This window comes from Budorcas taxicolor, chromosome 10 (genome assembly GCF_023091745.1).
Source record: "Budorcas taxicolor isolate Tak-1 chromosome 10, Takin1.1, whole genome shotgun sequence".
NCBI classification, from domain to species: domain Eukaryota; kingdom Metazoa; phylum Chordata; class Mammalia; order Artiodactyla; family Bovidae; genus Budorcas; species Budorcas taxicolor.
This window is the reverse complement of record NC_068919.1, coordinates 72,068,423-72,091,584: the sequence shown is the minus strand read 5'-3', so window position 1 is coordinate 72,091,584 and position 23,162 is coordinate 72,068,423. Positions and strand designations below refer to the sequence as shown.

The 23,162-nt window shown below is 37.7% G+C and overlaps 1 protein-coding gene across 1 annotated transcript in view; it reads right to left on the bottom strand.

The window, feature by feature from the left end:
- The window catches only part of HIF1A (hypoxia inducible factor 1 subunit alpha), a 45,770-nt gene extending 23,140 nt beyond the window's left edge, over window positions 1–22,630 (bottom strand). The window contains exons 1-2 of the mRNA XM_052646435.1: window positions 22,321–22,630; window positions 444–634 (exon numbers count right to left, since the gene is read on the bottom strand). Of these exons, the coding sequence (XP_052502395.1) occupies window positions 444–634; window positions 22,321–22,355 (226 nt within the window). The 5' untranslated portion in view covers window positions 22,356–22,630. The remainder of the gene's footprint in view (window positions 1–443; window positions 635–22,320) is intronic.
- Between the last annotated feature and the right edge of the window lie 532 nt (window positions 22,631–23,162).

Below are 23,162 nucleotides of genomic sequence, written 5' to 3'. Positions count from 1 at the left end.
ATAGTAATATTCAGATGTTTTTTAAAAGTTTTCCCCAGATACTTTATTTAATACATGTAGCACATATTTTTTCCATATATTTACATTTTTTCTTCTGTCATTCTTTTAATACAAAACAGTCAAAGCCAGAGAACAGAGACTAAATTTAGATTTGCCAGCTGCTTTTAATGATTATTTAAAGTAATGAAGCAAGGCAAACCACTGAAAAGAGAAGGGTCATGTCACTAAAGTAAGATAAATGTAAGTAGGTAGGTAAGTATGGCAAGAATAAAAGAGGCGGAGGGAGGCCAATATCTTACCATTCCTGACTGAAGCTTTAAAAGCAGGTAATAAAAAGGATATCATGTTAAAAAAGTGAGAGTATGACCACCTTCTAAAAGTAATTTCCAATTACTTTTGGTTTCTAAATTTTAGACCTATCATGTCCTTGTAAAACAACTCACCAGCATCCAGAAGTTTCCTCACACGCAAATAGCTGATGGTGAGCCTCATAACAGAAGCCTTATCAAGATGCGAGCTTACATTATGGGGGAGTGGCAACTGATGAGCAAGCTCATAAAAAACTTCAGACTCTTTACTTCGACGAGATCTGGCTGCATCTCTAGACTTCTCTTTTCGACGTTCAGAACTTATCCTATTTAACAAAAAAGGAGAGGAAAAAAAGACAGAAATTTAAACGTCAGTTTGCCTTTGCTTGAATAAAATTCATTTTACATTCTTCTGTTTACGATGAAAAGATTAGAAGATGCCATGTAATTGTATAGAGGTTTATCCTACTACATAAATGTATTTTTACAAGACAGCTATACAATTTTTTGGATTACTGTAGACAAAAGGAACTCTCACAAGAAGTCCAAGATAAAGCTTTTTATCTCTCCAAACCAAGTGTTTCCTCCCTGGCACATCAAATTGGAGAGGATGTTTTTGATTTGGCCAAAACCTTACAAGTAGCCTGTATATCTAAGGCTGTAGTTTCACAGCCATTCACAAGTAGTCTTACTTTGGGCTTTCTTACCCTCTCCCCTACCATGCAAGCAATACAGACTATAAGCTATAGGAATTTACATTAGCATCTATAATCAGCTACTGTTTTCAGGTTGCTTACTCCCTTAGCAGTTCCTTATCTTTACTGACACAAAAGGTACGAAATAAATGCAGGGGTATGGAAAAAAAAAGATGTGGCACGATACTAAAAATTTAAGAGAACAGGCTAAGAAGGATTACTGGTGAAGATGTGTGCACGTGTGCTCAGTCGTGTCCGACTCTTTGTGACCCCATGGACTGGAGCCCAGCAGGCTCCTCTAACCATGGGATTCTTCCAGGCAAGAATATTGGAGTAAGTTGCCATTTCCTTCTCCACGGGGTCTTTCCAACCCAGGAATCAAACTTGAGTCTCCTGCATTGGCAGGTGGATTCTTTACCACTGAGCCACCTGGGAAACCCAAGAAAATTACTGAGGGTGTCAATATAATTATGTATCTTTAGGCAACTCTTCCAAGAATAAAACCAGTTAGAAAGATTTTCATAAGTCATCCAAGCAGAACCATCTTTCTTTGTATCACTATGTAGCATTATCTACCAGCTGAAGGTAGACAAGGCTAACCTGGTTCTGGCCTTAGCTGCTTCTTTAGTAGCTATTGTTTATTAAAACCTACTACATGTCAAATATTACCTGTACTACTTCTCTCAAAACAATCTATAAACAGATTAAATATTATCCCTATTTTATATACTAGGAATCTGGGATTCATTAGGTTAAAAATAGCCATGCTGTAGCAGACAGGATTTGAATGCAGGTGTTTTCTTATTTACGTGTCTGCTCTTCCACAAGGCTTTGTCTTCTGAATGCAGAATGTGGCTTCTACCTCAAATAGTCAGCTGGTCTCCTATGACCCTCAACCTAATCCAATTAAGTCATTTATTTATTAAATGTTGAAAATAACCATCACCATTTACTAAGCACTGAGCAGTATGTTAAGGATCTTGCCAGCATTATTTCAGTTAATCTTCCTTATATTCTATGAACTAAGTACATAATTGCTTCCACGTAAATCTCTTCTCCCTCCAGCGATCTGCAAAGCTACAAAGATTCAATCACAGAAGTAACATTCCCCCAAAAAAGCAAGGTCCTCGTTCTCAAGAGTATGCTCCTGTTAAGCTGTATAATAAAAAGTGAAATTCTAGCAGTTGCGTTGTGACAACGGTGGTGATAGTTTTAGCACTTGCTCAAGTTTTGTGTGCTCATCTGACTTTTTATACTTTCATAAGGAATGTGAATATTTGCTACTATTAGTAAGTGAACTTTGATAGAAAAAGTTCAATTCAAGCATCTAGATTAATTTAACTTGAGTATTTTGAGATTTAAGGTGAGCTATTTAAAAATATTACTACTTATAACTTGGTATTTGTGAATCAGGATTATCTCAATGCTGTAGAATTTTTTTAAAAAAACACAAAAATATATTACATGCTAAGGCTAACATGAAAATCTGACAATGTCCTCAGTCTAAAACTTCATTTTTTAATTTGCATTCATTGTTCTCATTGACTTTAAGTAAATGTTTTAAATGTACAATAATAAAAGTTTAACATCTCAGACACTGTTTCTCTCACTTCTTTTCCCTTTTGGATTGGCAGGTAAGAGGCAGCAATGGCAGTGGGAAACAGATCCCTATCTGGTTCAAGTAAAATCAACAACAACAAAAAAAGACTGATAATCAATGATCTTATGATAAACATGGATATTGGTTCAAATGCCATAATTAGTCCAGGTAATCAGAATTTTACCAGAAACTTCCATCAGATTTACTAAGCCCTCTTTCATTTAATTACTCAACCAAATCTAAGCTACCAACAAATTACTACCCAACTGAAATACTTGGTGAAAAACAAATCCTTATATTACGTATTATATGCTTTTAAAGGGCATTTGATCAAGCTAACTGTCATGATGCATTATCTCCATACCTTTAGAAATATTTGTATTGTTCAGAACTTTGAAGATAATGATTGCCCAAGATATGGCAACTAAGTTTATAAGACAAATCCATTACAAATGACAGTTTGGAAAAAACATTTAAAAGACAACATATAAGCTAGTGAAGACTGTGAGAACAGGAATTTGAGCATTAGCCAAGTTTTTTGGGGAAAAAAAAACAGCCTTATCAAAGAAGTAATATGATACCTCAAGAGTTGACAAACCTAAATTAGATGAAGAAGGTGATGAAAATCAGTATATCTTCTATTCATAATCAATCTAGACATAAAGCAATCAGGAGACCTGTAATAAAGATTTAATGAAGAAATTTATCTGGTGTTTTTCACATGTGACTATAGGAGCTCTTAAAACATTTCTCAGGTTAAAGCTAAAACTTCCAAAACTCTTAATAAAGTTTCAGCATCTGAACTGCCCCATTTCTTGTCTACTCACAGGAAGGCTCTTTTTATCAGGTCATACCCCACACAATTATATTATTGACCAAGAATTATTTCCAGTAGAAACATGGAGTCTAGGTTCCACAAAGGAGAATCCTGTTCTATTTACTTACTTATTCTTAGATGGCACAATAAAACTATTGTAGACCAGAACAGGCAGATTTTTAGCATGCAAATAAGGGCACCGTTTTTCTCTAAATTATCAATTCCATCTATGTTGTTTTTATTGAGTACAGATCAAATAAAGTTCTGCCATTAATATGTCTGTATAAGGTGCCATTCATAATCTGATAGTCATGCTAGAAATCAGTCAAGAGTACAGTAAAAATTCTGTCTTTTGAATAGTTTGCTTACCCATTTCCATGACCATTTTAGAATCAATGTTTGAGTAAACTAGCAATATAGCTCAATCTTTGTGATACTCTAGCTTTCACATACTTATTATTTCATTATTATTTAACATACAGTACTGGACAAAAAGCTAACAGTTATATCTTCATATGATTTTGTATAGGAAATACATTTACAGCTGCTGTCTTATTCAGTTTCTTGTGTACAGAGTTCATGAATAAGCAGTAGCCATTTTACAGAGAATGCCTATTATTCTTCAGATTAGTAAGAATACAAAATCATTGCATATATGTTAATTCATCTGTACTGTCTACTAATTGTGCAAGAAAGGCCTGTTGGCATTCCTAATTGTAAATGACTTTAAGAACTGAAGTTAGATCATAATGATTCAAAATGTTAACAGATGATCAGGCATTTCTAATAAAGTTAATGTATAAATTTCTTAAAAATCAACTCTATTACTTGCTGCTTTAAAGTTTTGCACTTCTTGTGTAAGTATTTATATAAGACAGACATTCTAAGTGAAATTCCATGATCTGAAGGATGTGGCATTTAACTTATCCTTTCCAAAACGTTGTTTCCATTTTTTGTCTCTGCCAACCCACGAATGTGTGTATTTATTTGCACATGTTTTCTGCAGTAATATATCAATATTATGGATCTTTTTTATCATTTTAATTTTTGCCAAGCTGTTAGGTAAAATTTGTGTATCTCACTGTTTTCACTGCCTGGTACTTCTTGATGTCTCCTCAGGTCAGGGGAAATTCCAAGGAAATTTTCATTCTTTAGTTGGCATTTTGGCCTGCAGCTTTGAGTCTAAACATCTATACATGGTACATACTATGTACACATTGGTATTCTAAACATTTTTCAACTATTTACTTATTTGAATTATTATATCATCACCGTATTACAGATAATGGAACGTGAACAGTTTACCCAAGTTTACGTAGTTAATAAATGGTAAGCCTGTATTCAAATAAGCAGTCTGACTCTAGAAACCATGGTATTAAATAACACTAGACTATGCTGCCTCTCAGAAACTTATTTTAATTACCAAGATAAGTACTTATAAGTCCAGACCATTATTATAAAGTTCAAAATTGGTTTCCTTCACATCTCCAAAGACATAAAGGGGAGGTACACGGGTTGGCTTTGGAATTTAGAACCTGATCCTCAACTATTCAGAGGAACTCTTTTCTGGAGTCTGCTTGTAAATCCAAACTTCTAATTGAAAGGCAAGGCTTCTTTCTGCCCCACCAACTACCTCTTAAAGCAAAGCAACTTTTAATTGGTACTACCAACCACTAAGGGGAGAGAATCAGTAATCCAGTCTACCTCATATACTCTCACTAGACTTTATTTTTAATTTGTACAAAGGAGTATCTCTGTACTTAATTTGAATATCTTAGCTCACTATTGTTGGTGTTTTATTTGCATAACATCCAGCTCCCCATAGTGAAACCAATCTGCATACATACTTCAGGAGATCTGGCCAGGCATAAGTCAATTCCCAAGATACCTTATTTACACAAAGTACCAGGAGAAAAAAGATGTAGAGAATTCCCGCCCCCCCCCCCCGCCCCACCCAAAACACTTACTGAGCACTTACTATGTGCTAGGCACTGTGTACTGCTTTCACATACATACAATGCTTTCATTATATGTATTTAATTATCATAATATTTTAGAGAACCAAAACACTAGATGGGAAGTGGCCTTCCTGAACCTCAGAATAAACTTCATTCAAGAACTATTAATTCAATACATATTTATTGAATATTTATCAAGTACTATGCACTGTGTAGGTACTCGGAATATAGTGATAAGCAGAACAGAACTCATGGAACTTAGTCTACTAAAGTAGTTACTTAATGCAGTATTCGCAAATGCCAGTCAAGGTGCATTGTAATTACCTGGGAAAGTCAACATTTCAAACTTCTGGGTTCGATCTTTGTAAATCTGATTCAGTAGATGTGAAGTAGATTCCCCAAATCTGTTTTTTTTAAAACTCCCAAAATGTGTATTATACACAGTGAAATTTAGGAATCATTGACTGAACTAATCTTCACTGTCACATTCATTTAATGTTGCCCTCAAATTACCTCAATGATACTTTCAAAATAAGAGCTCTGATATTATGTCCTTAAAATCCCATCAAATGTACACTTCACAAAGTCTAATTATTCAGGTAAAACCTTCCTTTAGCTAGTTTCCTGCCCATCTCTCCATCCTCATCATTTCCCACATTTCTTCAGCCACAGTGTAGTTACTCAAAAGCATAATAGCTTATTCATTTCTGGCTCACTACCCTACTCTCTCTGCTGAGGTATCCTTCTCAATATGTCACTTGGTAAATTTATGTGAGAAACTTTCAAAATTCAATTCCATCGTCATTTTGTCTCTGCATGCTGTCTTTTAAAACTGCTCGTCTCCCCTAGATCTGACCACTCTGGTTATTCTGCCATAATTATGTCCTTCTACAGTCCCTAAAGTCCCTTCTACACAGTTCCTTCTTGCAGGAAGGAAACTGCCTCATTCATTTGTGTTCTTAGTAGGAAACGTGCACAAGTGGCTTTAGTACTTGGCCCAAATCTGCTATTTGATTTGACTTCAGCACTGAATTTGTGCTTTACCAGCACTCCTATGATCCTATAGATTACAATCATAATTAAACAGCATAACAATGTCAGCACTATGAACAAGGCATACTATTGGGATTTACTGTGATTATCCAGATATGCACTTTCAAATATAAGTAAGCATACCACATATAACTTAGAATGGGGGGAAAAGCTAAAAAAAAAAAAAGAATTCACTAAGCAGTATTAACAGTGAATAGCAACAATATCATCACCAAGGAAGAGTAAGTGATCTCAACAGAGGAGAGATTTAGAGCACAGGCAGAGAGCTGAGAAACTAGAATACCAACTTGCTAAAAAGAAGCTTGAAGTTTAAGATTACTTCCCTTATCACTGCAATCTATGTCAGGAAATCGCATGAGGTATAGTTAATGTTGTTAACCAATTAAATCAACACCTTTATCACATTTATTTTATGTCCTCCTAGTCCATCTGGAAACATGATAGCTGATTCACTTTGTTTTCTATATAATCTTTCCCAAGAGAGTCTTGTAATTATTATAATACATGAAAGTTTTCATTAAGTTGATTTCTAACTTCGTTCCCTGCCTCCCCCAAGGGAGGGTTACCCTCAAACAAGTATTTTGTATTTATTATTAAAAGTATTCTTATTATCCCTGGAGGAGGAAATGGCTACCCACTCCAGTGTTCTTGCCTGGAGAATTCCATGGACAGATGAGCCTGGCGGGCTGCAGTCTATGGGGTCACAAAGATATGTTACAATAGAGCAGTATGCAAAAAAAACAGGCTTTACAACAAAATTTGTTGTAACACATATGTATGCATATAAATAAATTTATAACTTACAAATGCACAGATAAAACCAGAAAAATACAATGATACAAAGTGTAGCAAAGTTTACAAACATTAAAAATTAGCAGTTTCAAGATGGGAGAATCAGATTATTTTAAGAAAAATTCCCATTGAATTAACACAACACTACCAATGCACCTGCACTGAAAAATCTGAAAGTAGTCATGTAACTTTTAAAGTTGTTTCCCAAAAAGACTAACTGAAAACAAGTTAATTTTTTTTTTTCTTCATCTTGGAATAAAGCAAGTACAATCATACTTTTTCCAGGGAATGGAAAGTAAAACTGAGTAAACAATATAATTCAATATTTTCAGTTTCTCATTCTAATCAATTTTCAGATTCTGAAAATTAAACTTTGTAATTAATTTGAAATTTCAAAAAACAGGTGAAATGGTTTGTTTCCAACAAAAAACATCGAGAATACATACAATTGTATTATTTTTGAAAGCAGCTTAAAATTTTGTTGGTTTAGATGATCATTATCTTACTTAGTTGTTGCTGTTTAGTCACTAAGTTATGTCCAACTCTTTGCGACCCCCCATGGACTGTCACCCACCAGGCTCCTCTGTGCGTGGGATTTCCCAGGTAAGAATACTGGAGCAGGTTGCCATTTACAACTTAATATGTCCAACTTATGTCCACAATTAGAGAAAGATTATTCACCTTCAAATAATCTCACAACGTGCTTAGTTTTAACACTATTTTCTAATGTTCCAGTGAAATAGAAAGAAAAAACCGAATCAGTTTGAAATTAGAGGGTACATTCTGAAAATGAAATCTGTATCACATCTGAGATAGCTTTAATATGTAAATATCCTATTTATGCACTAATTAAATTTCTTAATTTGCTAATAGACTTACATCTGTTTACATGATTGTGTGTGTATGTGTTGAAGTTCTGTTTTGAAAAAGAATATGCTTTTGTTTTTCTTAACTAATGATTTAAAAATCATCTCTCTCTTGGTTTAGAATCAGTCTTGAGCCTCTCAAAAAAAAAAAAAATCTCTGATCCCGTACAATATATAAAGTACTAGATAAATTAAACCAAAAAATGTGAAGCTATTACTCTAAGATGGAGGTTCTCAAACTTTAGCTGCCCTCACAATCAGAGTTTCCAATGTGAAAGACTGGATCGGTCTAAAGATCTGTAATGCTAATAAATTATCAGGTAATAGCAAAGTTGTTGGTCTGGAGAATACCTTGAGCCCCTCTGCTCTAGGAAAATACTTTGTTGTGTCCTTCAAAAATGCCCAGAGAAGTAAAATATTGTTTTTCAACACTCAAAATTGTTTACTAAATACCTTCTCTTTAAAAAATCTGCCCAAATTCTTTACAAACACAGACAACATATCTGGACTGTAAGACATTAACACTGCCACGTATTTAAAACGTCACTATAAAATACAGTATGGACTTAGACTAATCAATGGTTGACCTGAGGTATGCATCACAATTGCCAATAGAATTTTTCTCCCCAGATATTTGTGCCTAGATCCCAACCCTGGAAATTCAAATCGTAGGCTTGGCATGTTGGTTTAAACTACAATTTTCTGTGTACAACATGATTAATAAATTGGCACTGCTATATGTTACATATGAAAATTGCTGAGAGTAAATTCTGAGTTCTCATCACAAGAAAAAACTTTTTTAAAAATTTTGTATCTATGTAAAATGATGGATGTTTGCTAAACTTATTATGGTAATCACTACATGATGTATATAAGTCAAATTATTATGCTGCCCACCTTAAACTTATTCAGTTCTGTGTGTGAATTATATCTCAATAAAACTGGAAGAACAGATGAAGTCCATTAAAAAATAATAATAAAAATACAATCTTCCCGGTGATTCTGATGAGCATTCCTAGATGTTCAAGGTTTGTGTTTCATCTATGGGTACTTATAAAGTTTACATATTTTGAGTCTCATCCTCAATTTACCAAGTCAGAATCTTTGGAGGTGAACACCTGAGAATCCTTCTATTAATTAAACACCCAGGTGATTCTTAAGCTATAGCACTTTGACAACTATTAGCAGGTCTTATAGCAGAAATTTTGGAGAAGGCAATGGCAACCCACTCCAGTACTCTTGCCTGGAAAATCTCATGGACCAAGGAGCCTGGTGGGCTGCCGTCTATGGGGTCGCACAGAGTCGGACACGACTGAAGTGACTTAGCAGCAGCAGCATAGCAGAAATTTAACAGGCTAGCCAGCAAATTTGAAAACTGAAAAAACTTATTTTTAGCTATAACTACATATATATATCACTAGCTATCTAGGTGGCTCAGTGGTAAAGAATCCGACTGTCAATGCAGGAGACACAAGAGACCTGGGTTTGATACCTGGGTCAGGAAAATTCTCCTGGAGTAGGAAATGGCAACCTACACCACTATTCTTGCCTAGAAAATTTCATGAACAGAGGAGCCTGGCAGGCTATAGTCCATGAGGTAGCGAAGAGTCGGACATCACTGAGTGACTGAGTACGCTGAACTGAGCGAGCAGTAAAATTGCTGGGAGAGCAAGATACGACTGCTGGGAATAAGAAGCTAGAGGTACAACTCAATAAGTCAGTAATAAAGTGTGTGCACAGTAAAACCAGTAACTTTTCCTCAAAAAGATCAGAGCATAATTAGGGTTTGCATGCATGCTCAAGTGAGCGAGCAGTAAAATTGCTGGGAGAGCAAGATACGACTGCTGGGAATAAGAAGCTAGAGGTACAACTCAATAAGTCAGTAATAAAGTGTGTGCACAGTAAAACCAGTAACTTTTCCTCAAAAAGATCAGAGCATAATTAGGGTTTGCATGCATGCTCAAGTAGTGTCCAACTCTTTGCGACTCCATGGACAGTAGCCTGCCAGGCTCCTCTATCCGTGGGATTTTTCAGGCAAGAATACTGGGGCGGATTGCCATTTCCTCCTCCAAGAGATCTTTCTGATCCAGATATGGAACCCCTGTCTCCTGCATCTCCTGCACTGGCAGATGGATTCTTTACCACGGAGTAAAGATGACTAAATGAAAAATGTGACAATGGTGCAATATTTTTTCAGTTCTCTGAAATAATTTTTTATAAGTCAGTTCTTAAAACTCTCTATGAATGTCACAAACATCAAAGCATTGAGACTCACTCTCCGAAACAGCTGTGATTTAAGGCTTCCCAAAATCATATCACCTACTCCACCACTCTTCTCCCTTTGCATTACCTCCCTTCTCACCTTGTCAATCCCTTTCCATTTCCCTTATCATATGCTTTCTGATAGTAACAGAACTGAGACTGGTAATCAAGGTCAGTGACATTACACTTTACGCATGTGTATATTCAGAAAAGTGTGTCATTTTTTTTAAAAAAGGGTTTGACGTAGAGCATTTTAAAAGACTTTAAAAGACTTTGTTGAATCTGTCACAATATTGCTTCCATTTTATATTTTAGTTTTTCAGCCCTGAGGCATGTGGGATCTTTACTCTCTAACCAGCGATCGAACCCGCAAGGCCTGCATTGGCAAGTGAAGTCTTAATCACTGGACCACCAGGAAAGTCCCAGAAAGAAGTTTCTCTAATTATTTGCTTAAAATATAACAAGATACATAAGTTATAACAATCAAGTTTTTTTCTCATATAGTAGGAGGAAAACACATGTATCAGAATAAAGGTATATACACAGAAATCATATCCTGAAGATTTTTCCTATTTAGTTCTAAACCCTGACCATGATGACGTTTCTGAAAATAATGACAAAAGAGAAGCTCTTCTGAAGCCATGGCTTGATTCTCCACCTACACTAACCCATCCTATCCAATGTTACAAAATAAAATTTCAACTAACCCTCTGATCCTGCTTGTCTATAAAAAGAGGATAAATAACACTTTTACTAAGCAACAGCTCTCAGATTCCACCTAGGAATAATGCCCCTGTATTTAATATGGCCTATGCCTTTCCACAAATCAGAAGCTTAACAAAGAATTTTTAAATTAAAACATAAAGAAATTTAAGGATGTTTTTACTTAGGAATAGAAGGAAGAGACACAAGTACCTTCAGATATTTGAAAAGGATGTCATACAGAAGGCAAATTTATGCAATTATGCAATTTATGCAATTTCAGAGAGTAATAAGCGGGAGTTAACATGGCAGGCTTTGCTCAATAGAGTGAAAGTAGTGCTGAAGGTAAACTCTGAGAATTTCAAATTTTTATTCTTATTTTGGTGGCGATGTAAGAAAAAAGGGGAAAAAAAGCATGTTCTGCATCATCTAGACGATCTCTATAAGGTCTCTATTCTTGCTACAAACCTCCTGTGTTTGAGGTTGCATATGTTTATGATCAAATTGGTACCAAACAATCACTAAAAGGAACAGAGTTACATTTTTAAATCTGGTATAATCATGTTGAGGTCACATGCATTGGAGCAGGAAATGGCAACCCACTCCAGTGTTCTTGCCTGGAGAATCCCAGGGACAGGGGAGCCTGGTGGGCTTCCGTCTATGGGGTCGCACAGAGTCGGACACCACTGAAGCGACTTAGCAGCAGCAGCAGGCACATCTCAAAGGTTTACAAGTATTACTTTGCTCCAAAAGAGATCTAAACATTAGTTGGGATTGAGAAATATTGGAATAAAGAACTTTCTAACATTTAAAGCTGCAAAAATGTGCTTTTTGTGTCTCTTAAGAAAATTCTTCAGCTCCAAAATCACTGCGGACAATGACTGCAGCCACAAAATTAAAAGACACTTGTTCCTTGGAATAAAAGCTATGACAAATCTAGACAGAGTATTCAAAAGCAAAGAAATTACTTTGCCAACAAAGGTCCGTCTAGTCGAAACTATGGCTTTTTCCAGTAGTCATGTATGGATGTGAGACTTGAACCATAAAGAAAGCTGAACCCTGAAAAACTGATACTTTTGAACTGTGGTGTTAGAGAAGACCCTTGAGAGTCCCTTGGACTACAAGGAGATCAAGCCAATCTAAAGGAAATCAATCCTGAATAATCATTGGAAGGACTGATGCTGAAGCTGAAGCTTTAATACTTTGGCCACCTGATGCTAAGAGCTGACTCACTGGAAAAGACCCTGATGCTGGGAAAGATTGAGGGCAAGAGGAGAAGGGGGCAACAGAGGATGAGATGGTTGGATGGCATCACTGACTTATGGACATGAGTTTGAGCAAACTCAGCGAAATAGTGAAGGACAGGGAAGCCTGGCGTGCTGCAATCTATAGGGTCGCAAAAAGTCAGACATGACTGAGCAACTGAAAAACAAAATTCTCAGAGTAGATTGGCAAATTTGTAAACACAATTATAGAGGATATTCCTGTGACGGTTTATATTAAACTAATAATACTTAAATCCTAAAGTCAATTATTTTGCAAGAATCTCAAACCTAAAATCACACTGTACTAAAAAGTAAAAGATGGAACACATAATAAATGAATCAGTTAATACCAAAAACTGAATATTTAACTATGGCCTGAGCCATCAACAATTCACTGCTCTGCTTAACAAATAAGATGCACAAATATCTGCTGAATAAATGAATGTGCAATACTCTGTTACAAGCCATGGTGCTTAGGTGTTAAGAGCAGTGGTCTAGGGCTGAAAAAATTTTTTGAGCCGTTGAAATAAATCAACTTATTATCCAAGAAAATATCCCTTCCTCCACCCCTAATGAAGGCTCTACTGATTTGAAACATAACTCATTTAAACATTTTAGCTATGTTACTGCAAAGGTAGGCAATTTCCAACTCTTCTCTGCAAACAGACTAAATAGACCTTTAATGAAATTCTGACCCCCAAAATGCATGGAAAAGGAGGCTTTCTTAATTTTCCATTCTCTAACAACCAAATAAATAAACTTCAGAGTATTTTTCTTCCTTTACTATTACCACTGTAGAAAAAGATTATTTTGGAATGTCTGTACAAAAAAAGTATGTCCATGTAATTTTCAATGGCCAAACGTTCATAGAAAAATATCAATGTAGAGGAAAAGCAGCACTAACTATTCTTACCACTATTATAAGTTCACTGATGGTTTAGCTCAAAAGGACATCAGCCTTTGTCAGAATGTGACGGATTCTAAATAATATCATGAGATTTCAAGGAACTGGAACTCTTCTGAAAACAACTTAATAAATATAATAACTGTATGAAACCAATTATGGTTTCCAGTTTATTAAGCCCTTACTTTATGCCCAGAACTGTTATGAGTGCTCCACATGGGTTAATATCTTATTTGCCCTCACAACAATCCTATAAGGCAATTATTCATCCTAATTTACATATGAACAAAGTGAGACCTAGACAGGTAACGCAACTTGTGCGAGGTCACACAACTGAAGGAGCAAAGCAAGCAGCCAGCCTCTAGAGCCAAAGCTCTTAGCCAGTAGTCAGTCATTATGACATTTCTCTTAAAGAAATGAAATGAAAACCCGAGTCCAGAGAAGAGATTTTAAGCTTCCCCAAAGGCACATAGCAAGAACAATTGTAGACTGACAAGGCTTGAAAGAAGACTCTATACCACATGAATTCAAGCACTTTACAACAAAAACCTACAGCCCATTCATTAGGATACCAGCACTGATCAAGAGTCCTTTATAAAGAGATAATTAATAATCTACATCAAGGCAATCAAATAATATACAAAATGATATTTGACTCATGTAATCAGAGAACTCCATTGACATAGTTAAAAATAATGGTCCAAGCAGGGCAAACTGGCATTCATCCAGGAGACTGATATGTAGATGCTAGAAGACAGAGTGAGTTTTTCTTCTTTTTCCTTTTATCATCACAAACTGTTTGGAGGCAAGCATGGGAATGCTTAGTGGCCATATTTCATACCATATTAATAGACTGTCGGTGGCAGAAGGAGGCAACATGCAAATCAAGCAAAATATAAACCAAGTAAAATTCAAGAGAAAGCCTGAGATTACATTTTAAAGACATCACTTAAGATACTGGGTCTAGCTGTCCCTTAAACCAAAGCCAAATTGTGTAGGCTAGTAACAGCCTCCCCATCCAGCCTCTGAAACTAGTTTGAGCTGTGTTTCATCACTTGCAATAAAAAGAATCCTAATATACTAACAAACAGTGTTTCATCTTAAAAACAAATAATGATGATCAAGTGTAAGAAAAGGGCACTCTCAAATACTGCTAGAGAATATAAACTGATCTAAACTTACTAGACATTTAGAGTAGATTGTAAGAAATGTTTGCTACTGCTAAGTCACTTCAGTTGTGTCGACTCTGTGCGACCCCATAGATGGCAGCCCACCAGGCTTCCCCGTCCCTGGGATTCTCCAGGCAAGAACACTGGAGTGGGTTGCCATTTCCTTCTCCAATGCGTGAAAGTGAAAAGTGAAAGTGAAGTCGCTCAGTCTTAGCGACCCCATGGACTGCAGCCTACCAGGCTCCTCCATCCATGGGATTTTCCAGGCAAGAGTACTGGAGTGGGGTGCCATTGCCTTCTCCAAATGTTTGCTAAAGATGAAACAAAAGTAGATATCTTCCACATTTACCTACCTGATTTTCCACAACCATACACATATGCATCTTAGTAATATAAACTTTTTATTTGGTGTTCTGCATACATAGGAGAGTACCTGGTGGCTCCATCAGTAAGGACTCCATCAGCAATGCAGGAGACCTGGGTTTGACGCCTGGGTGGGGAAGGTGCGCTGGAGAAGGAAAGGGCAACCTTACTCGAGTACTCCTGCCTGGAGAATCCCAAGGACAGAGGAGCCTGGGGGGCTACAGTCCATCAGGTTGCAAAGAGTCAGTCATGACTAAGCAACTAAGATAAACACACACTGTATATATAGAATTAGTTTTAAAGATACCTTAAGATAGGGTATTGAGTTATTTTCAAGGCTTGTACATGTTACATAGCTATATTTATTAACACAATGTGTTTTCTGATCTGGTATTAATCAATTCAGTTCAGCCACTCAATCATGTCCGACTCTTTGTGACCCCATGGACTGTAGCACACCAGGCTTCCCTGTTCATCACCAAACTCCTGGAGCCTGCTCAAACTCACGTCTATCGAGTCGGTGATGCCATCCAACCATCTCATCCTCTGTCGTCCCCTTCTCCTCCAAGTTACAAAAAAATTAAAACTCAAGATTCAAGAAGGTTCTAAAGTAGCACAACAGATGCAGATGCCCTAGCGTAACAAAAATTCCTATGAAAAGAGCAACATGGAAGAGCAATGATGACTTCTAAAAAATCCTCTTAAAATCATTCTGTGCTTTCTTTGTTCACTCAGTTATTCTCATTGTTTATTTATTCATTCAAATACTTATTAAGAGGTCACTGTATACCAGTAATCTCTTTTACATTACAAGTTTTAAGTTAGGTCTATTTGTGACCTTATTCATTGAAATGTTTTAATTTCACAACTGAAAAAAAGAGGAAGGAATCACTTTAAAGAAATTTGCTCAGCATCTGAATTCTCAAGAAAAGATCTATATATAAGAACAGAAATACACTCAAAGATTTAAACGTTCTGCCTTTAAACTTTATGTTTACCACAGTATGATTCATTTGGAAAAATAAATTCTCACAAACTATTAGAAAAAGTGGAGAAGCACACGGAAATGTCACTAATAAGGGGAAACTCAATATTAACTAGTAGTCATTTTAAATACTGTAACTTCCAAACCAATAGGTAGAACTACAGTAGAACTGCAAGAACTACAGTGAGTTATATTCCATTACTAAATTCTGTCCCATTTACAAAACAATAAATTTTGAAAATCACACTTGGGAATAATCTTTATGTTTAATATTATAACCAAGTAAAATTTTTAAATGAAGACACTCATAACAGGTGAGATCACCAGAGCAAAGAAAACATAACATCTTGAGAATAGTTTTCTAATATAAGTAAGTCACTTCAATTATTGTTTTAAGTACTTCAAAACAAAGTTACTAAGAAATGGGACTTCAGCAACAATATAACAGGTAGAGACCATTTTAAACACTAAATACTTCTCTGAGAAAGTACTGGTACATCAAATCTTTCAGAGTCACTAGAAAAACTTACTTCTCATTTCATAGATGCTTAACCTCACTTCTGATAAAGCTTCTAGTGGCAACTGTTCTCTGTTGTTTTAAGTTGGTTAATTATCCACAAACAAACCCTTAAAAACACAACCACTTCAACATATCCATTATGATGGCTACTATCATAAAAACAAACAAACAAAAAAATAGCAAGTGTTGGGAATGATGTGGAGAAAATAGGAACCCCTGTGCACTGTAAGTGGAAACGTAAATGGTGCAGCCACTATGGAAAACAGTATGGGCAGCTCCTTAAACAATTTAAAAGAAGAGTTATCATATGATCCAGCAATCTACTTCTGGGTATATATACAAAACAACTGAACACAAGATCTCCAAGAGATATTTGCACACCCATGTTCATAGAGTCACTATTCACAATGGTCAACAAGTGGAAGCAACTGATATTGAGGTATGAAGAAATCATTCTGGCTGTACAAGAGTTAACTTAAATTTTATGCTAACTAGAACAGACAGTGGTTTACCAAATATACACTGTACATATGCTTTAGTTATTTTAAAAAAAAAAAGGCGGGGGGGCACACTGACCAGAAGTATGATTTCAGTTCTGTCATTTTGCCTTGTGCTGTTTTCTCATCTTTCCTTGCTCTCTACCATTTGTTTTCTATGGTAAATGGTGTTTTCTTTCATCCAATGATTTAAAAGTTATGTGTATTTTTGTTCTACAAGTGATATCTTCAGTTAAAAAATATACTTGGCGGAAAAAAGATTAAATGCCTCCTTTTGGGATGCCAAAGCTGGTACTTCTTGGATGATAAGACTCCCTTCCCAGGTGCCAAGGCCATACTGACTCGCTGTGTACATGCTGATCTGTTTTGTTTTGTTTTTTTTTCTTTTGAAACCTTGAATGAATGTATCCCTATTGTTCTGACAAGACATAAACTGTGCTGAAACCATGCTTCTCCAGAGCAATTTCTCAGAGTAATCTAGGAGGCTGTCTTCTGGGCTACAGTCCTCAGTTTGGTTCAAAGAAAACCCTTTCCTATTTCTATTATAGATTGTTTATTGACTATTTTTGTTGATATAATCTAAGTGTCCACTGAAAGATGAAAGGATAAACAAAATGTGTTATACATTATTCAGCCTTAAAAAGGAAGAAAGTTTTCACACATGCTACAACATGGGTGATCTTAAGGACATTATATTAAGTGAAATAAGTGAACTGGAAATTTCTCAGTCATGTCCAACTTTTTGTGACCCCCATGGACTGTAGCCTGCCAGGCTCCTCTGTCCATGAAATTCTCCAGGCCAGAATACTGGAGTAGGTAGCCATTTCCTTCTCCAGCGGATCTTCCCAACCCAGGTCTCCCACATTGCAGGTGGATTCTTTACCATCTAAGGCACCAGGGAAGCCCCAGTGAAATAAACCAGTCACAAAATGACAAAAATTGTATGATTCTATTTATAAGAGGAATTTAGTAGTCAAACTCAAAGAAACAGAACAGAATGATGGTTGCCAAAAGGTAGGAAGAGGGGGAAATTGGGGATAGTTAATAGAGTTTCAATTTTACAAGGTGAAAAAGTTCCGGAGATTGGTTATACAACAATGTGAATATACATAACACTACTGAGTTGTACATTTAGAAATAGTTAAGATGGGAAATTTTGTGTTGTTTTTTAAAACCACAACTTAAAAAACCCCATAATCATTTTAAAAGTTATGGGAGAAAAAAAAAGTCATATGAGGTAATCACTTATAAATGTTTTTATATAATTAATTTTATATTTTTTCTAAAAGAATCATACCTGGCAAAGATATGTTTATTATTTTTTACTGCAGGAAACACAACTTTTAATATAAAATTCAATGCACATACAAAACACTTAATTTTTTGATGCTCCAAGAAACAGAGATACAATTATTTTTAAAATTCCAAGGCCTATAACAAATTTAAAAATTATCATTATACTTTTACCAAAAATAGTGAGCAACAAGAAGAGTGGCTTATCTTAGTTTCAAATTCTTTTTTCTAACCCTCTAGTTAAGCAGAAAACATACACAACACATACATCACAAACAGCAGAAGGCTGAGTATAAAATCCACCAACTTGGATAATCAGTCCCAATGTTTACAAAAGAAAAAAGAGAAAGAAAGAAACAAACAAGGGGCAAAAAGAGCATTCTTCTTATGAATTAAAATCAATTTCTTAATAGAAAACTAACCCAACAACACATTTAAGTCAGTGTTTTCTCCTGCTTGGAAAACCAGACGTATGTTACTAATCTCAGACAAGGAAAGAATATAGTACTTTAAATATCTAAATTTTTTTAAATTATATTTTAAGAGGACAAGTCTATACACAAGCACAATAATCTAACCCAAATTTTTAACACTCATGCATAGTAAGGTTTTTACTTTACCACCAAACATAAAGACTGTTACAAGCTCTTCTGAAAAAAATCAGTCGAGAGCCTAATCCCTCAGCCTTCTACACATCATTCTTAACATACAACAATAGAATGTCACCACAAAATCTTTACCTTGAGCCCAAACCCCAATAGAGCTGCAAAGACAATAAAAGTCAATAGGTAGAAAGATTGGATGTTATCTAAACTGCACAAAATGCTTCGTAGTGGACCACAGTAATGAACTACCACTTAATCTAAAACAACGTGGTAGTTCAGTAAACACATACATGTGGAAGAGTGCACTAATATAAATATTATACAAATTGAGCTACAAAGAACCATTTAAATAATACAGTCTTGAAGCCTTGCCTTGAGATAAAGCCAATGATCTTACCTCTGGACAAATTCATAAGTAAAGGACAGTTTTTCTACTATGCAGACTCATATGTTTTACCACACTTATCAACTCATCATATTTAGGAAAGATTAACATTTACAAAACTGTCTACTTCAAACTGGCATCAAGACAAAAAAAAAAGGTTATTGCCATTTGTAAGACTGCAGTTCCTTGCACATACCCTGCTAAAATGAACTGTCTGACTAGTATATGTGATTATGACTCCAGTCTCTGAAGTCCAGAGAAAATTTTTAGTAGCCTATTTGGGGTGGAAACAAGGGGGTAAGGAAATGTGAAAAAAAAGGGGGGCTTTCGTAGACACTAGATTAGATGCTCAAGAATACTTGATGCTAGATGCCAACATACTTCAGGTCCTGTTTTAACTAAAAAGAATCCCTTTAAACTTCTGGGTCCAATGACAGTCTTTTCATTTTTAGGAGATAAAGAAAAGAAAAGTAGGGAGAAGAGGAAGTAACACAAATATTTGGAAGGACTTGCAAAACAAACAAACAAAAAAAGTTTTTAAGTGTTGTGGAAGTTCAAATTAAAACTTTAACAAATAACATCTACTTTCAAGTATATAATGTTACCAAGACTCCTAAACCAAACACTAGGCATTATCTCATTTAATCTTCTCAATAACCTCTAAGATGGCTGCTATTATTATCATCATTTAAAAAGGAGGAAATAGGCTCAGAAGCATTCAGTAATAACTTGCCCAGGCTCACAAAGCTAACAAGTAAAAAGCTGGACTCAGAGGGGTCAGGTTCAAATCTTAAGCTCTTAACCATCAGGCAACCTCTTCAAAGAAGAAATCAAAGTTAAACTGTAACAAGAAAAATGTTCACTAGTGAATGAGAGGTTCTTGATTTTTAATGACCAAAGTTAAGAAGTTAAGGAATATCCATTCTCAGAGATTTTACTTTAATGATACAACTATGTTTTGAAAACTCTGAAGGAATCTACCCTGAAACCTAAAAGAGAACAATGAACCTCTTGACATTCCACTGAAATCTAAAATTCAATATTAATGTGCTATTAAATCCAATCCCTGTTACTAAGCAGTCAACATGAAATTTCCTATGTGAAATCTATTATAACCATACCCAACTTCTGTTCTGATTTCTTCTAATCCTTTAGCTTTTGAGTTTCCTAGCCCTCCTTTAAGAAAAGACAAATTTGTCTCCCCCACCTGCACCCTACAGGCTCATTTAGTGGAAAAATTCTAAGGAGAAAAATCTCACCCCCTCAATCTCCCAGTTTTCTTTTTTAAAAGTTTTAAAATTATTAGTTAGAAAAGGATAAAAAAAAGACTTTTTTAACAAAGAGCACCTATAAGTTGTTGAGTACCATTTGTTGTGTTTAACTTAATTTACCAGTTAAAACAACTTCTGTAATAAGAACCATTAAATCCAATTCAAGTTTATGCTAAATTTTCAAATGAGAATATTTTGCAAATAACAAATGGGACTGAGGAAAATTAAGAACTGGTTTAGACTTGGGAGTGAAGCGCAGTAGGTAATTAATTCATTTATATTAAAGCTGCTTATGCTCTTCTCAACTTATGAACTGCAAAGAAGATACAAGTACAATAAGGCATACAAAACGACACTGAATGGTGCATAACTTCATGTACAATGTTATATATGTTTTAGCACTAAGGACAGACTATTGACAATACACTGAGGTGATGTGCCTTAGGTTTACAGCAGCCTCATCATTTCATCAAAAGCCTTGTAATCACCTCTACAAAATTAATTGCAATTAATTCCTGGCAACTCTTGGAATTGGGTCTAGATCTGTTTACTCACTTTTTAAATTTTATACACGCTTTCTCTGGTGTATACAAACTGAGAACTTATCATTCTATTAGAGAAAGACCAAAAAAGAATCCACAAAATCGCAGGAACATAAACAAGTTTATCTTCTGCTGATACTGATTAGGGCACTTAATCTGTCCCAGAAGAGTGCAAGGACTTAACAGTAAAGCCAGCCTACTAACCAGAACTCTTAGCATCAATCTTCAATTCCTTAAAATAATTTCCTCAAAGGTTAAAATACCAGAGTGGACCAAAAGGTGGGGGGACGTGGCGGGGTGGTGGGGTTGGGGGGGGGGGGTTCACTTAATTCCACTGGTTGGACTCACAATTCTTAATCCTATAATGTACCAGTTAAGACTCAAACTTCGAGGTGTTTTTATTTTTTTATTTTTCGAGGTGTTTTTAAAACTTGCATTAAGTTCTAACAAGATGGTTATTTATTTACTTTGCGTATATTTTAATATACCTCAATTTCAGAAAAATCAGTCGGGTCAATCTAAAAACTTCGTAACATTTTAGGGCTGCATTTCACTTGCTCTGATCACATACCCCCCCAACCTCATTAAAAGTGTTTGCCTGAATTTAGCCACCCGCTACGTTTTCACTAAGATATTTTCAAGAATGAATGAAGCATATAATTCACTTATAACATCTGGGCTCTCATGACAGGTGATAGAAACACAGGTATCCAATTCCGACGTTCTCATTAAAATGTTACTATTTCTCTAAATTCCCGTTACTCCGAGTCTTGCTCTAGACAAGTTTTTCAACGCGATTAAAACAAAACCAAACCAAACCTGCACGTGCAAACGAAAAAGTTAGCATCCCAGGCCATCGCGGCAAATCCCTAATGCACAAAGGCAAAGACACCCGCCTGGCCGGACAACCGCAGAGCAAGATCTCACCCAACCAACCACGCGAGCTCCTAGGTCGGAAACCCAGGGCCCCGAACCCATACCGAAGCCAGGACCTGCGTGCAAGGGCCGCCCCGGGGCCGAGTTTTCAATGGAACAGGAGAGGATGGGGGCGGGAAGGAGCGGAAGCTCGGGTGCAAGTGGCGGCGACCAAGCTGCGGCTCATTTCTCTTCCCGGGGTTTTCAGGCTGGGGGAAGTCCACCCGGAGCAGGGCACGCGGCAGGCTGGGGGTTTGAGGCGGGTTGGGAGGGCGATGCGAGGCCCGGGCTGCCGGGAAAGGAGGCGAGCAGGGCCCAGCCCCCGGCCCCCGGCCCCTGAAAGCACTTTAGACGCGTCTCCCACCCCCCACTACAAGATGGCGACGTGGACAGTGGGGAGCCCGGCCGGCGAGGCTGGGGGAGAAAGAGAGGAGGGGGGAGAGGCAGAAACAAAAAGGCGGCCCCCCGGAACGCGGAGGCCGGCCCGCGAGCCCCCGGCGGCGGGCGGGGGCGCCGGGGGGAGAAGGCGGCCGGCGGAGGGGAGTGGGCTTACTTTTTCTTGTCGTTCGCGCCCCCGGCGCCCTCCATGGTGAATCGGTGCCCGCGATGCCTTCACGGCCCGCGGCCCCCCGGCTCGCTCCGGCCTAAGCGCTGGCTCCCTCCACACGCGGGGAGGGGAGAAAAGGCACGTCCAGAGGTGGGGGGTGCGAGGCGGGAAACCCCTCGTGAGATCAGAGGAGGAAGAGCAGAGGGCAATCGCCGAGGTCCAACTCTGGCTCGGAAGAGCCTCCCCTGGGGCAGCTTGTCAGGGCCCGGGCCGACGCACTGGCCAAAGCGGCACCGAGGGCGATCCTCGCGTCCCCTCAGACGAGGCGGTTCTGTGCACTGAGGAGCTGAGGCAGCGGCAGGGGGCGGGCAAGGGCGGAGGCGCGCGCGGGGGCGCGCGCGCGGAGGGGAGTGTAGGGGGACCGCGTGCCCGCGGAGCCCGGCGCGCGCTCACGCAAGCCCGCCTCACCTGAGGGGGAGGCGGGTTCCTTGAGAGCCAATGGCGAGGGACGCAGGCGGCCAGTCCCCACCCCAGCCCACGTCTGTCTCAGCCAATCAGGAGGCGGTCAGCTGAGGCACAGCTGGGACGCGCTGCCGCGCTCACGTGCTCGTCTGTGTGCCGCTGCGGAGGCAAGAGAAAGGAGATGGGGTGCGGCCAGACTGGGTCTGGGGACTCTGCGCCTTCTCCTAGAGAAAGCAGTGGCTGGCTTTGGGAGGCGCTGCTGAGAAGGGATTTCGGTGTTTGGGTCTCAAGCCTGCATCACACTTCCTGCTGCCGGTGCAGCAAGACTCCAGCTCCCTTTTCGGCAGCTGTGCTGTGCAGGGTTGCCGCCCGCTCTGCCAAGTCCC